The sequence below is a fragment of the Lactuca serriola genome, chromosome 5, assembly GCF_051521515.1.
Source record: "Lactuca serriola cultivar US96UC23 chromosome 5, Lser_US96UC23_V15, whole genome shotgun sequence".
Taxonomy (NCBI): Eukaryota; Viridiplantae; Streptophyta; class Magnoliopsida; order Asterales; family Asteraceae; genus Lactuca; species Lactuca serriola.
This window is the reverse complement of record NC_136412.1, coordinates 352,068,519-352,081,074: the sequence shown is the minus strand read 5'-3', so window position 1 is coordinate 352,081,074 and position 12,556 is coordinate 352,068,519. Positions and strand designations below refer to the sequence as shown.

The 12,556-nt window shown below is 33.8% G+C and overlaps 2 protein-coding genes across 2 annotated transcripts; one reads left to right on the top strand and one right to left on the bottom strand.

Moving 5' to 3' along the window:
* Positions 1-3,853: 3,853 nt before the first annotated feature.
* Positions 3,854-7,842, top strand: LOC145055580 (flowering locus K homology domain-like). Its single transcript, XM_079003938.1, has 7 exons — positions 3,854-4,001; positions 4,730-5,113; positions 6,264-6,501; positions 6,582-6,730; positions 6,809-7,108; positions 7,190-7,384; positions 7,462-7,842. The coding sequence occupies exons 2-7, from the start codon at positions 4,733-4,735 to the stop codon at positions 7,651-7,653; spliced, it is 1,455 nt and encodes a 484-aa protein (XP_078860064.1). The 5' UTR covers positions 3,854-4,001; positions 4,730-4,732; the 3' UTR covers positions 7,654-7,842.
* A 748-nt stretch (positions 7,843-8,590) lies between these two features.
* Positions 8,591-10,643, bottom strand: INDH (INDH1(iron-sulfur protein required for NADH dehydrogenase)). The gene is made up of 8 exons (XM_079003937.1): positions 10,492-10,643; positions 10,248-10,392; positions 9,848-9,970; positions 9,647-9,744; positions 9,439-9,565; positions 9,263-9,348; positions 9,052-9,177; positions 8,591-8,977 (listed from the first exon to the last, which is right to left on the bottom strand). Exons 1-8 carry the CDS (start codon positions 10,609-10,611, stop codon positions 8,804-8,806), a joined length of 999 nt encoding a protein of 332 aa, XP_078860063.1. The 5' UTR covers positions 10,612-10,643; the 3' UTR covers positions 8,591-8,803.
* Between the last annotated feature and the right edge of the window lie 1,913 nt (positions 10,644-12,556).

Below are 12,556 nucleotides of genomic sequence, written 5' to 3'. Positions count from 1 at the left end.
TGAAATATCAATTTTCCATGATCATCTTTATTATCTCCATAAGAAATCAAAGTTTCCCATGTAATAAACTCGCATTTCAACAATAATCCATAAAATTGTTTCTCATTGACTTTGTATTTAACATCTTTTATCATCACGATCCAATAATCATAACCCAAATACACCATCTTTGATCAATTAACAACAAAGATCATAAAAACTTAGATATTTCTAGAGAGAGAAAGTGATTATGAATGAAATCTTTAGAAAGAGAAAGCAATTTCGAATATATTTCTAGAGAGAGAAAGCAAAATTGATCAAAATTATAGAGAGAGAAAGTGATTTCGATATGAAGTCTAGAGAGAGAGAAAGCAAAAATCACATGAATTCTAGAGAGATAAAATCGAATTTGAAAGAAGATGGAAGAATTAATTCGATTTCTAGAATAAAAAACACTCTCAAAGATGAAGAGCTTACAACAATTTGAGACTCACCAAATCATGTTGTCATCATGGATCAAATTCTTGAACACTTCAAGCACATTTCAAGAACACCCGTTCTGATATCAATTGTGGTGTGAATTATGAGCTCTGATACCAACTGTAATGACCCAAATATGATGACATGTGCGGAAATGTAAAGATCAAGTGAATCAATTAACCATGAAAAACACAAAGAGTAAATAAAATCACTTAATCTCCATTAGAATAACAAGATTACAAGTGGGTAATGCAAATTCTCTCACTAAACTAATCTCTCCAAATGGGTTCCATATAGTTCTTACATAAATGAGAGTCACCCACTTCCTATTTATAGGAAATACTCAACCCATTACACATCACAAGTGGGTAATGTCATTAGTATCACAAAGATCGCATGTCACTTTTGAATTGATTTGACATAAACACGATATCGAAGAAACTTTTAATTAATTTTGGGTGTCAATCATCAAAACAATCCATGGAGAGCATGCATGCGTCCAGATAAATAGATATGTGATCAATAGCCATGGAGTTTAGGGCAAATTATTGTTTCGATAAACAAAATGAACATTAGAGGTGACATTCCTAAATTTTACTTGTGTAGACAAGTTGGTGATAATGATTCTACTATGGTTTGGAAATGTGTGGATAAAGAACTTATCTTTAATTATTAGGTTCTCATGGTATTGCAATCATAAGATTGAGAAAATTTGTTGAGTTAAAGATTGTCGGATGAAAAATACTTGGTCTAAAGGTGGAGATATGAAGTGATGGGAGGGGATGGGCTTAATTGCTTCAAAATTTTCGATGTATTGACCGTTTTGACAAATTGTTGTGGGACTTGTATAATTCGAAAGTTTTTTCTATTTATTTCACTAGAAAAATGCCTTGATGAGTTCATTATTTCAAACGAAAGTGATGTTAAAAGGTGAAACCAATATGTCATTAAGTAAATATTTTAGTTTGGCGCTCTTTAATGAACTAGTTACCAACTTTGGTAAGTATTGACAGAGTTGGTGATAAGGCGAATTCGGTTATTTTTTATTTATAAATTGAAGACGTTTATCTTTTTAAAAACAAAAATCACCATAGTTTTCTCCGACGTTTTACCCAACATTTCTTTTTGATGTTGCTTGCTTCTAATTAATGCATCCGATTTTTATACTAATTATATTACAGTATAAGAGATAAGCCTCAAAAAGTTTGAAGGATTTAGACGATCGCCAAAGCTACCAATATTGGGCCGACCCTGCCAAATCATCACCTTTCTGGCTTTTTCCCATGATCACTATTTATCTTGAGCCCATATCTTAACCACACAATCAAGACCACTAATTAAAGTCATGCAAGATTGATTTTTCTCTATGCCCATTCTATATTTTTATCTTATCATGCTCCTATTGTTTTCCCACTAATCACCAATATAATTAATCAGTGTTGCTAAATATTATAATTTTGAGTCTAGAAAAAGTTTTTTTTTTTTTTTTTTTTTTTTTTTTTTTTTTTTTTGTATCTGGTTAACATTTATTAACCAATTTTGTAATCATTATTAAAAATAAATTGAGGAGTCATGAGTTTTAAATACATATGGTGAAAAGGTAAATGTCTCTTCTTTAATATAGTATACACATATATAATAGTTTTATAGATCATAGATTACAGATAATAGATAGATAATATATTATAGTGAATATATTTATAATTTGTTTTTGAAGTGTGAAATAGTGACTAGAACGTGGAGTGTGATTACTACGTGGATGGATACTGGTTTGCCTAATGTAAACACGGTTCAAGAATTCTTTGTTTTGGTGGGTTTGTTGAGGTTATCTCGATCTATAAAGGAAGGAGTTGAGGCGCTTCTCATGATTCTTTGTGCGTGATGTGGTTTTTTCGAAACTCGAAAGTTTTCATAATTAAAAACTGTAGGACTAAGAATGTATTTGATTCGGTTATTGATTATTCATATATATATATATATATATATATATATATATATATATATATATATATATATATATATATATATATATATATATATATATATATATATATATATATATATATATATATATCTTTTTTCGGCTTTGTACTTTATTGGTTAACTTGACTACTGGGCTTCAAAATCCGGTTAATGCAATTCTTTTGTAATTGGTTTCGTTTCGCTAGCTCCTTTCTAGTCGCCTATATATATATATATATATATATATATATATATATATATATATATATATATATATATATATATATATATATATATATATATATTCTTGTCTATTTCTTATACCAACTTATTGTGTTAAAATATATAATATAGACTATACGTTAACCTTATCAAAACAACATCGTTAAAAATATTATCAATAAAAATTGTCTTGTTGATCGACGATCCTAATCACGGCTAGGCATCAAACACGATGGTCTTTTTCTCTGCCGAATGCAAACGTTGGCATACCACCAAGGTTTCTTCTCGGAGGTGTGCTTTTTAGCGTACGACTAGAGTCTTGCATCACTTCGGTTGTAAGCAATTGATTTATTAGGCAATAAGGACTTGTTCTAAAGAATCGTTAGTTTAGAAATTTCACACATTTTATTCATCGTAGATTTTGAAACATATTTATCATTTTGAGAATCATAAAAGACATGTGAACTTTACGACATTGTTTCTGACGTGTTTGTTGCTAAATGATTATCGTATAATCGAAGATATGTGAACGTTCTGGCATTTTTTCTTTATTCTAACATATTTCTTTGTTTGAGAATTATATGAAATGCCCATATTTCATAAAGCCAAGACTCGTTTATACGTGACAATCTGAAAAGAAAAAAAAATGAAAAGCAAACTACTATCGCCTTGGTCAAAATACAAGCGTGTGAATTTAAAACTTTCTTTTCAAATACTAATGGTTAATTGGTTAGTGGTTACCACTAGAGATGCACACAAAAACCGGTTTCACTATTCAAAACCGGATCCAATCCGAAACCGGATTGGGTCAAAACCGGTTTTGACCAAACCGGATCGGATCGGATTTAAAACTGGATTTTCAATCGGATCCTAATCCTATATTCCAAATCGGATTTGATACCGGATCGTAAACCGGATTCGCTAAAAACCGGATCCAAATCCGTCCCAAAATCCGATTAAAACCCACTAAAATCGGTTTAAACCGGTTTCAAATCGGATTCGGATTTTGGTTGGAACCGGATCGGATTTTGACCGGATTCGGATCAGATTTTTGATGACGTAAGCGAAACCGGATCGGGTTCGGATCCGGATCAGATCGGATCGGGTTTTGTGCATCTCTAGTTACCACTACCAGTGAAATGGTGAATGATCGTGGCAAGTCAAAAGTTTGTGGGGTCATATTTGATAAAACCAAATATGCAGGGTGCAAAGAGAAATTATCCAAACATGAATCCCTATTCTCTCCTCCATAAACTACGATAAAAGCCATTCGATTCTCCACAACGCGCAGCCAAGCCGTCTCTATACCGCTCATTCAATTACGAAATCATCGACAATCGACTTCACTTTAAACCCTGGTAAGTTTGTTATCTTACTACTCTGATTTTACGTACGCTTGTTGATTTGTATATGGATCTGTATGGGGTTCTTGACGAAAATTTATGTAATTGCGTAGTTGCCTAGTTTTTCTCATCTTCCCGTGGAATCTTTTGGTGAATTGATTTGTTTTTTTAGATTAAAACACGTAGCCATTTGTCGGCTGTTGAAATTTGATAGGTTGGGTTAATTTTCCGTCTAGGGTTTTGTACAGATGCATGCAATTGTATTTAAGAAGTTTCATCGACAAATCCCTCGTTTCAAGCATTTCAATTTAGGGATTTTAGTCAGTATACGTTTCTAGTTGCGGAAGGTGCTGTAGGATATGCATTCGGTTGCTAATTTACAGCCACCTAATTTCAAAATGTACCACCTTTTAATTAACTTTTTTTAGCTATAAAATCTATAATAAATAAGTTTAGAATACACAACAATTCTTACATTTGCCAATGCCAAATTGTAGCTGCGTATGTTATTTCTTTTGAAGTTTTTCCTACAACCTTAGAATAATAACCTTTTTTGTTCTGCTAACTGTCTATGGCTTGTTCATAAGTCCTTAGTGGGTGCGCATATTGATTGTGTGATTTTACTTCTTTAAATTAGGGTTTGGGTCCTTATTTCTCTGATGTTTATATAAGGTTTATGGTGTTATTTTTGGGTTTGGATATATGAGATGAGCTTACTTGATTTATCCATTTCAATCTTTTAGAAAATGGCAGAGGATAACATCAGTGAACATGAGACAGAGGCAATGCCTGAGAACTCTGTTCCAGTTGAAATTCAAGATCCCGAGAATGAGCAGGATGATGCTGTAGAAACTCAAGATAATGAAGATAATGAGGAAGAACAAGGTGGTGCTGATGTGGAGGATGCTGACGTGGCAGGTACTGCTGTAGTGGACACTGTTGCAGAAGGTGCTGTGGAAAAGAAATGGCCAGGGTGGCCTGGAGAGAATGTTTTCAGGCTGTTGGTTCCTGTGCAAAAAGTTGGTGGCATCATTGGTCGGAAGGGAGAGTACATAAAGAAAACCTGTGAAGAAACAAGGGCCCGCATTAAAATTCTTGATGGGCCTCCTGGCACTACTGAAAGAACTGTAAGTTTTTTTTTTTCAAGAAATTTTTTTCATTTTGTTTCTCTCAAAATATAAATTCAACTATCATGTAGAATTTAAGGTAATGGAGTTGCATAGTTGTGTTTAATATTTTAGATGCCTATATACTTCTTGAAACAATCTCTTATAGTGTGTGTGTGGTATATGTCTCTGGTTCTGGAATTTGACTAGATAGAGTTGATTTGAAGTGTGATATTGGTTGTTGTTTTAATGCAATCTGATATGGACCTATTAGGAACAAATAAATAAAAGTAAACCAACACACAATGTCAAATACTTGAGAACCAAAAAAGGGAAGGGGTTTGTTAAAACTTAAAAGAATGTATCATAAATAAATGCAAGATGATATATATAATTATCAAAGAAACTGGAATGTTAAGATAAAGATGTAAAATAAATGTAACTAACAACCAAAGAGAAAACATGAGAAGAGTGAAATTACAATTTACAAACAAGAATTAAGAATATGAAGAGTGAAGAATGAGAGGTTAAATCTAAATAAGTTTATGTTATCCCAATAACTTAGATGAATGTGTGCAGGTTCTCTCAAATATAAGGAACCATTTCGATTCCAATTAGAAGACAACCAAAGATCCAGATTGCAGTTCAACATTGACATTGAGCATCAAAATCAAAAGTTACTCTGATTTGATTGGCTGGCAGGTAACTTTGGAACTGGATGGATTGATGTCTTGCCACTTGTTGTGCTAGTCAAACAAGTAAACAAAAACCAATAAAGACTAGGATCTTATATAACATAAAATCAATTAAAAACTAAACAGATATTAAAAAAAAAGCAAAATATGATCCACATAAGTTAAGAAACAAGAACATCTTAAAATAGGTAATAACACACTAAAAAGTTAGTAAGGTATATCATTAATGGTTGCACAATATGCAGCACTCAAGAATTTACAAGATAAATCTTTGGTATATAGTACAAATCAGAACCTCATTATTAGGTGTAGTTGCAAAGTGGTGGCTAGGGCTGAAAGTAACTAACTTTTTTTTTTTTTTTTTTTTGCTTTCTCTATTACTATCTACCATCCTTTTCATTGCTTCTTTCTATATGTAGTAATCCAATCATTATACGATTATTGTTGGAAAGTTTAATAAGGTGGTTTCTTGATAGGTGTTGATTTCTGCAAAAGAGGAACCAGATGCTTTAATTCCACCTGCCATTGATGGTTTGTTGAAGGTTCATCAACGTGTGATGGATGCTGACAGTGATCCTGCACGTGTCCAGCCTGCCACCATCTCCACTAGGCTTCTTGTTGCAGGGACACAAGGTGGAAGCTTGATAGGGAAACAGGGTGCCACCATTAAAACCATTCAAGATTCTTCAAATTGTAAAATCCGTGTCATAGGAGGTGATTGATTGATTGATTATATTTATAATTATTTCTTTTGTTGGGATGATAAATTTTGATGTATGTTTGGAAACATGCAGAAAACCTACCGATTTTTGCTTTACCTGATGATAGTGTTGTGGAGATACAAGGGGAGGCGACAGGTGTACACAAGGCTGTTGAGCTGGTTGCTACTCATCTAAGAAAGTTCTTAGTTGATCGCAGTGTTATTGGGATATTCGAGATGCAAGTAAGTTGTTCCCTTGTGATTACAATGGAATCAGCCATTCCATTCCATTCCTTTAATTTTGTTTTGAGTTTTTGATAGATGCAAATGCCAAATCCTCGTCAACATCAAGAGATGCCACCTCCCCAACCGTGGGGCCCAGGCCCAGGCCCGTCTCCTCAAGGTGGTTTCCCAATGAACGCGGGTGGTTTTGGGGCCAATCAGTTTATGCCACCTCAGCAGCACCAGTTTGACAACTTTTACCCGCCTCAACCAATGGATAAAGTACAGCCTCGCCAGCAGGGCCCACCGCCTAGCTTTGGCAGGGATCCATCCATGGGACCACCTCACAGTCACACTTCAACTCCTCAACCACAGGCACAACAATCCATAGTCACAAAGGTATTATAATAATAATAATCATATAAATTATAAAGTCAAAAAGAAAAATATTGAAGATGGAAATCATAAATGTATATGTAGGTGTCGCATAACATGCAGATCCCACTTTCATATGCTGATGCTGTAATTGGTACATCTGGCACAAATATTAGTTATATCAGACGAGCAAGTGGTGCAACAATTGCAATTCAAGAAACACGTGGAGTTCCTGATGAAATGACTGTTGAGATTAATGGATCTGCTTCACAGGTTCAGACAGCTCAGCAATTAATTCAGGTAAATAAATAAATAAATACTCCAAAATTTATCCATCTGTTATTGATATTTTTTATTTTTTGGTGGTTGGAATTTAGAATTTTGTGGCGGAAGCTGCAACTGCTGCTCAGAATTCTGCTGCAAGTGCTCCACCACCTGCCCAAGCATATAATCCGTACCCTGGTCATGCTCCTCCTCCGGCTTACGCGTCTCAGCCACCCCCCACTGGCCATGCACCTCCTGCTGCCGAGTATGGTGGACCCGTGTATGGAGGGAATTATGGGTATTGATTGAAATGTCCTTCCTTGTGTGAGATTGGTTTCTGTTATGAATGAATGGGAACATGTTGTAACTGGATGGATATTCTTGTTTAGAAATTAGGTAGATTGTTTGTTTCTTTGTTTGATTTGTTAGTGTTGAGAACCTTCGTTTTGAATGATATTTTGAAACCTTAATCCAATCAAAGGCGTTTTTTTTTTTTTTTTTTGTAGGGACCTCACCTAAACAAGTTAAAATATCAAGCCACCATATATTGGCTATTTTTCATTATATTTCAGTTTTGTCAACCAAAGCTACATAGTTTTTTTTTTCTATGTTAAAGTGGTTGCTATAGATATTTTTGTCAGAGTTAATGGCTTAAATTGAATATTTAGTGCCAAAAATTTCACTAAAACCATTGACAAAATGTTCTATTGTGGTAACCACTTTGATTTATTTGTCATAGCAACGGTTGACAAAACTGAATTATAATGGTTAAACCAGACATGCCACAACTTCAAAATATTTAATAATAATTATAAATACTGTTTTTTTGCTAAATCAGTCGGTTCTATTTTTTTTTGTCTCAAGTAACTCTACATTTAATTGCTCAAATATGATTATGTTGATCTTAGATAACCAAAAATCAAGATATGAATGTTTATTTTCCATTTACTTCTTTCAAACTCGAGTACAAGAAAATACAACTCACAAACTACGCCTAAAGTTAAAAAACCTGTCATTCTCAAATGCATGTTGAAAAGTGACATCTTTTCATCTATATTCAATTAACCAAAAGTGTTAACTGTTTTGAATAAATGATTTATCAGGAGGTTGTAGACTTGTAGCCATTTGAGCAAGAAAAGCATGATAGACTCATAAAACACTCATAATTGATCGTTGCAATTATCACTTCAGATATGCATCTGAAACTCATGTTGGAAAAAAAATGAAATTACAGTGTCATAATTAAAAAAAAAACAAATTATTATATAATAAAAACAATGAATGAGAATATGTAGCTATTTCATGACTGAAATAGCATTTAACCCTGTAAGGAACAGGAACTCCCTCAGTTTATATGCTACAAGCCTACAACTAGTTGTATGTCTTGACCTCTCTCATTCAACATAACTTGTGACCAAAACATATAACAAATAAAGAGATTTAAAAATGGTGATGTTATAGATTTATTTGAGGTTTAAACTGTTGATCAGCTGCTGCTAATTCATGAAGTCTGCTGATAATTTTCAAAGCTACATCACCATATGCTACTGAAACAGCAGATTCTGGATGAGATAAAACCACAGGGACACCTTCATCACACCCGCTTCTGATCTCCTCCTCCAACGGTATCTACAACCATTACCCATCAGTATATCCATATCAATATCAGTATCAGTATCAGTATCAACAGTGACAATGAGTACCTCGCCAACAAATCCTAGTCCCATTTCATCAGCTGTTTTGCGGGCCCCCCCTTTTCCAAAAATGTAAGAAGGTTTGCTACAATGTGGACATTTGAAATAACTCATGTTCTCTATGAGCCCCAATATCTGCAAATCAACTATCCATTGTCAATGCCCACTAAAATGTAAACTTAACTAACAAACAGCATAAAAGCTTTGGAGATTATCATACAGGAACCGAGACTTTGGAGAACATTTTCACTCCTCTTCGAGCATCCATTAATGCAACATCTTGAGGAGTTGATACAATCAATGCTCCTGCCACAACACAACAAATGGTATTATCTTAAAAAAATAAAACGATTCAAATCTCCAAAAACTTTGAAATAATTACAACAATTCATGTACCTGATAATTGCAGCCTCTGTGACATAGAGATTTGAGCATCACCAGTGCCAGGTGGCATATCTACCACAAGAATATCTAGCTGCCCCCACTCAACTCCTCTTGTCATTTGTTCTAAAGCTTTCATCACCTATAAAAGATGCTTATTATGAAAATATCCATTTACAATAACAAAAGTATATCAAAATCTTGAAAAATATAAGATTCATACCATAGGACCCCTCCACACAATTGGAGCATCTTTCTCTACAAGAGACCCCATTGATATACACTTCACTCCATGGTTCTCAATTGGAATCATTTTATTGCCTGACATTGATTAAAAAAAAAGATCCAAATACATTAGAGGTCAAAGTTTATTGTTTTCCTATAAATAAAAGCCATTATAAACTTTAAGAACTAACAAAATCACCTTTACTTACTTCAGGCTTCCCATGGAGTTTCATCATTGTAGGGATCGATGGTCCATATACATCAGCATCAAGCAATCCAACACTAAGTTGGCACTTATTGGCTAGTGAAACAGCCAAGTTAACTGCAAATACAGAGTCAACACGCTACTAGTGATAATGTGTTTGTGGAATGCGAAAGGATGATAAGTTATGCTATATCAATATCTATATCTTATTGGTTGATCAATCAGAGTTTGAAAAAACACAATATTTGATCTGAAATGTTAAATTGGCATATCTATCTGGCAAGGAAATGAGCAAATCCATTGATTAAGATATTCAAATTACCTAACGATCGGAACCCTAAATCAATGATCTACGAAAGCTCAACAACAAAATTTCCATAATTTGAGAAATTACCAGCAGTAGTTGACTTGCCCACGCCACCTTTGCCAGAAGCAACGGCTATAATATCTTTAACTCCTTCAATTTTCAGGCTTCGAACATCAGAGACATTCCTACCCTCTGCACCAACAGCATAGCCTCTGAGACCTCCGAGATTTTTCTTTATCAAGACATTTAAACAAAACAGAAGCAAATTATCAATTACCTGAAGTAAAAATTAATAAATTAGACGATAAAAGGAAGCGCCTTAGAATCTTACAGTCGCAGCGTTGAAAAATCGATTCATGGGTGTTTTGAACTCGCAGAAGCATAAATGTTCGACAGATTTGAAGTCGCAGAAGCATAAATGTTCGACAGGTTTTTGTGGAACTGGTATCATGGGTCGGGTTTTAGGTTACAATCCGAATCTGTTTAAGTAGTTTGGATATATGTTTTCAAAATCATCATATTAACCCTATATTTGTTCGGTTCGTTGGAACCTCTATCACTCTATATTACTATTATATATTTATTTTTTGCTAAATTCTTATGTTTTATAAAATACCTTAACCAACTAATCCAACACTCATTCTAGATTTAGAAATATATGTAGGATTCAACTTGCAAAAAGAAATTTATCATATCATCGTCTCAAGGAAAACCATTTATAGTAACAATCACCAAAACAAACAAAAATAAACAAACAAACAAACAATAAACGGGAAGTATTGAACAACTACAAATGAACAAATAATAAATTGGAAATAATGAATTATGGATCAAAGGAAATACCTCCTCCTTGCCTGCTTGTTTGACACAGTGTAGAAAACTCAAAACTTTAAACAAATTCTCTAATTCTGTAATATCACTTAAACATTTAGAAATCTATCAACAAATTTTCTAATTTCAAACTGATATATCCATATTCATATATCATATATGTATACAAATCACAGAGAATCAGAGATCTTTGATTCTAGAATCAGATTTTCCTCAACAAAAATTTTAAAATATTATTATTTTCTTGATACAACAATTAGTCAGTCATCTATATTGGATACAATGATGCTGTATTATACTCCTAAAGACAGTATATTTGAAACATAAAAACTGAAAAGATAAAATATTGTTGTTCTTACTTCTTACAATCGACAATCGTGAATCGTCAAATCTCAATCTAGAATCAAAGAATGGACCGAGACGGAAGAACCGATAAGTTGTTGGCAACGTTTCGGATCTTTCAGTTAATCTGTTTTCAAGAATCGATATATAAGGGTTGGCAGGAGAAGACATCAAGACGAGAAGGAAGAAACATAATGAAATTTAATCATCGCAGCTTTGCTAGTCGCAACTCGTTGATTGCGGCGTCCGTTTGTACTGCCTAACAAACTAACAATCTTTACTAGAAATTAGGGTCTAAGCCCTTGCTTATGTTGTCATAAGGTAAGGTCGGGTGTGAACTATACATTACACAACAACAAGAGTTTATTCTTCTTTCCAAGGCCTATAGGCAATGACACCAATGTAGGATCTAAACATTAAAAAACAACTTAAGAGGTGCATTTTTTTATATGATGGATAATGTCCCATAATCAAAATTCAACAAATCAGTAGACCCCAAATCAAGAAACTTTTAACAATAATTCTAATTAGACAAATCTTTGTTAATTCACTCTCTTTCACATGCTAAAAGCGCAACCAAACGCACATTAGCAAAAAAAGAAACACAATCATATGCAAAATATGGCCACAAACACATAAAACTAGTGTTTTAATATTCTTTTGGGCAATTTACCGAAAACTTTGTAACGTCATAAAACTAAATATATTTTTTTCAAATTTTAAATGAAATAAAACCATTTTTATAAACACCAACATCATCAAAATATATGTTTCTTAACATAAATCCTAAAATCAAAGTATCACATCCAAATATTTCTCAAAATCATAAAGACTGTTGGAGAGTGTGTACAATTACGTCTATGTTTTTTCCCGATTCTTGGAATACACAATGCATACACATAATGGTCTTCAACACAAGGTTTGTACCAAACAAGGAACTCGGCGAGTAGCCGGGGGTACTCGACGAGTTGAGTCAACATGGACTGTTGACCTTGATAGTTGGCTTTGACTTTGACCAAGGGTTGACCAGTTGACTTCTAAGGGTGTTTTGGTAAATTGAATTTTGATAGCAAAGGACATTGATGAATATAGGTGTCGGATTTGGAGCTACATCTGGAAGAGTTTGACACTACCTTCCAAGCTACTTGTGATGTGAGTTATCCTCACTATATCTACAGGGTCTAAGGCACCAAGACTGGCCCTTTATGATTTACATTCGGGGT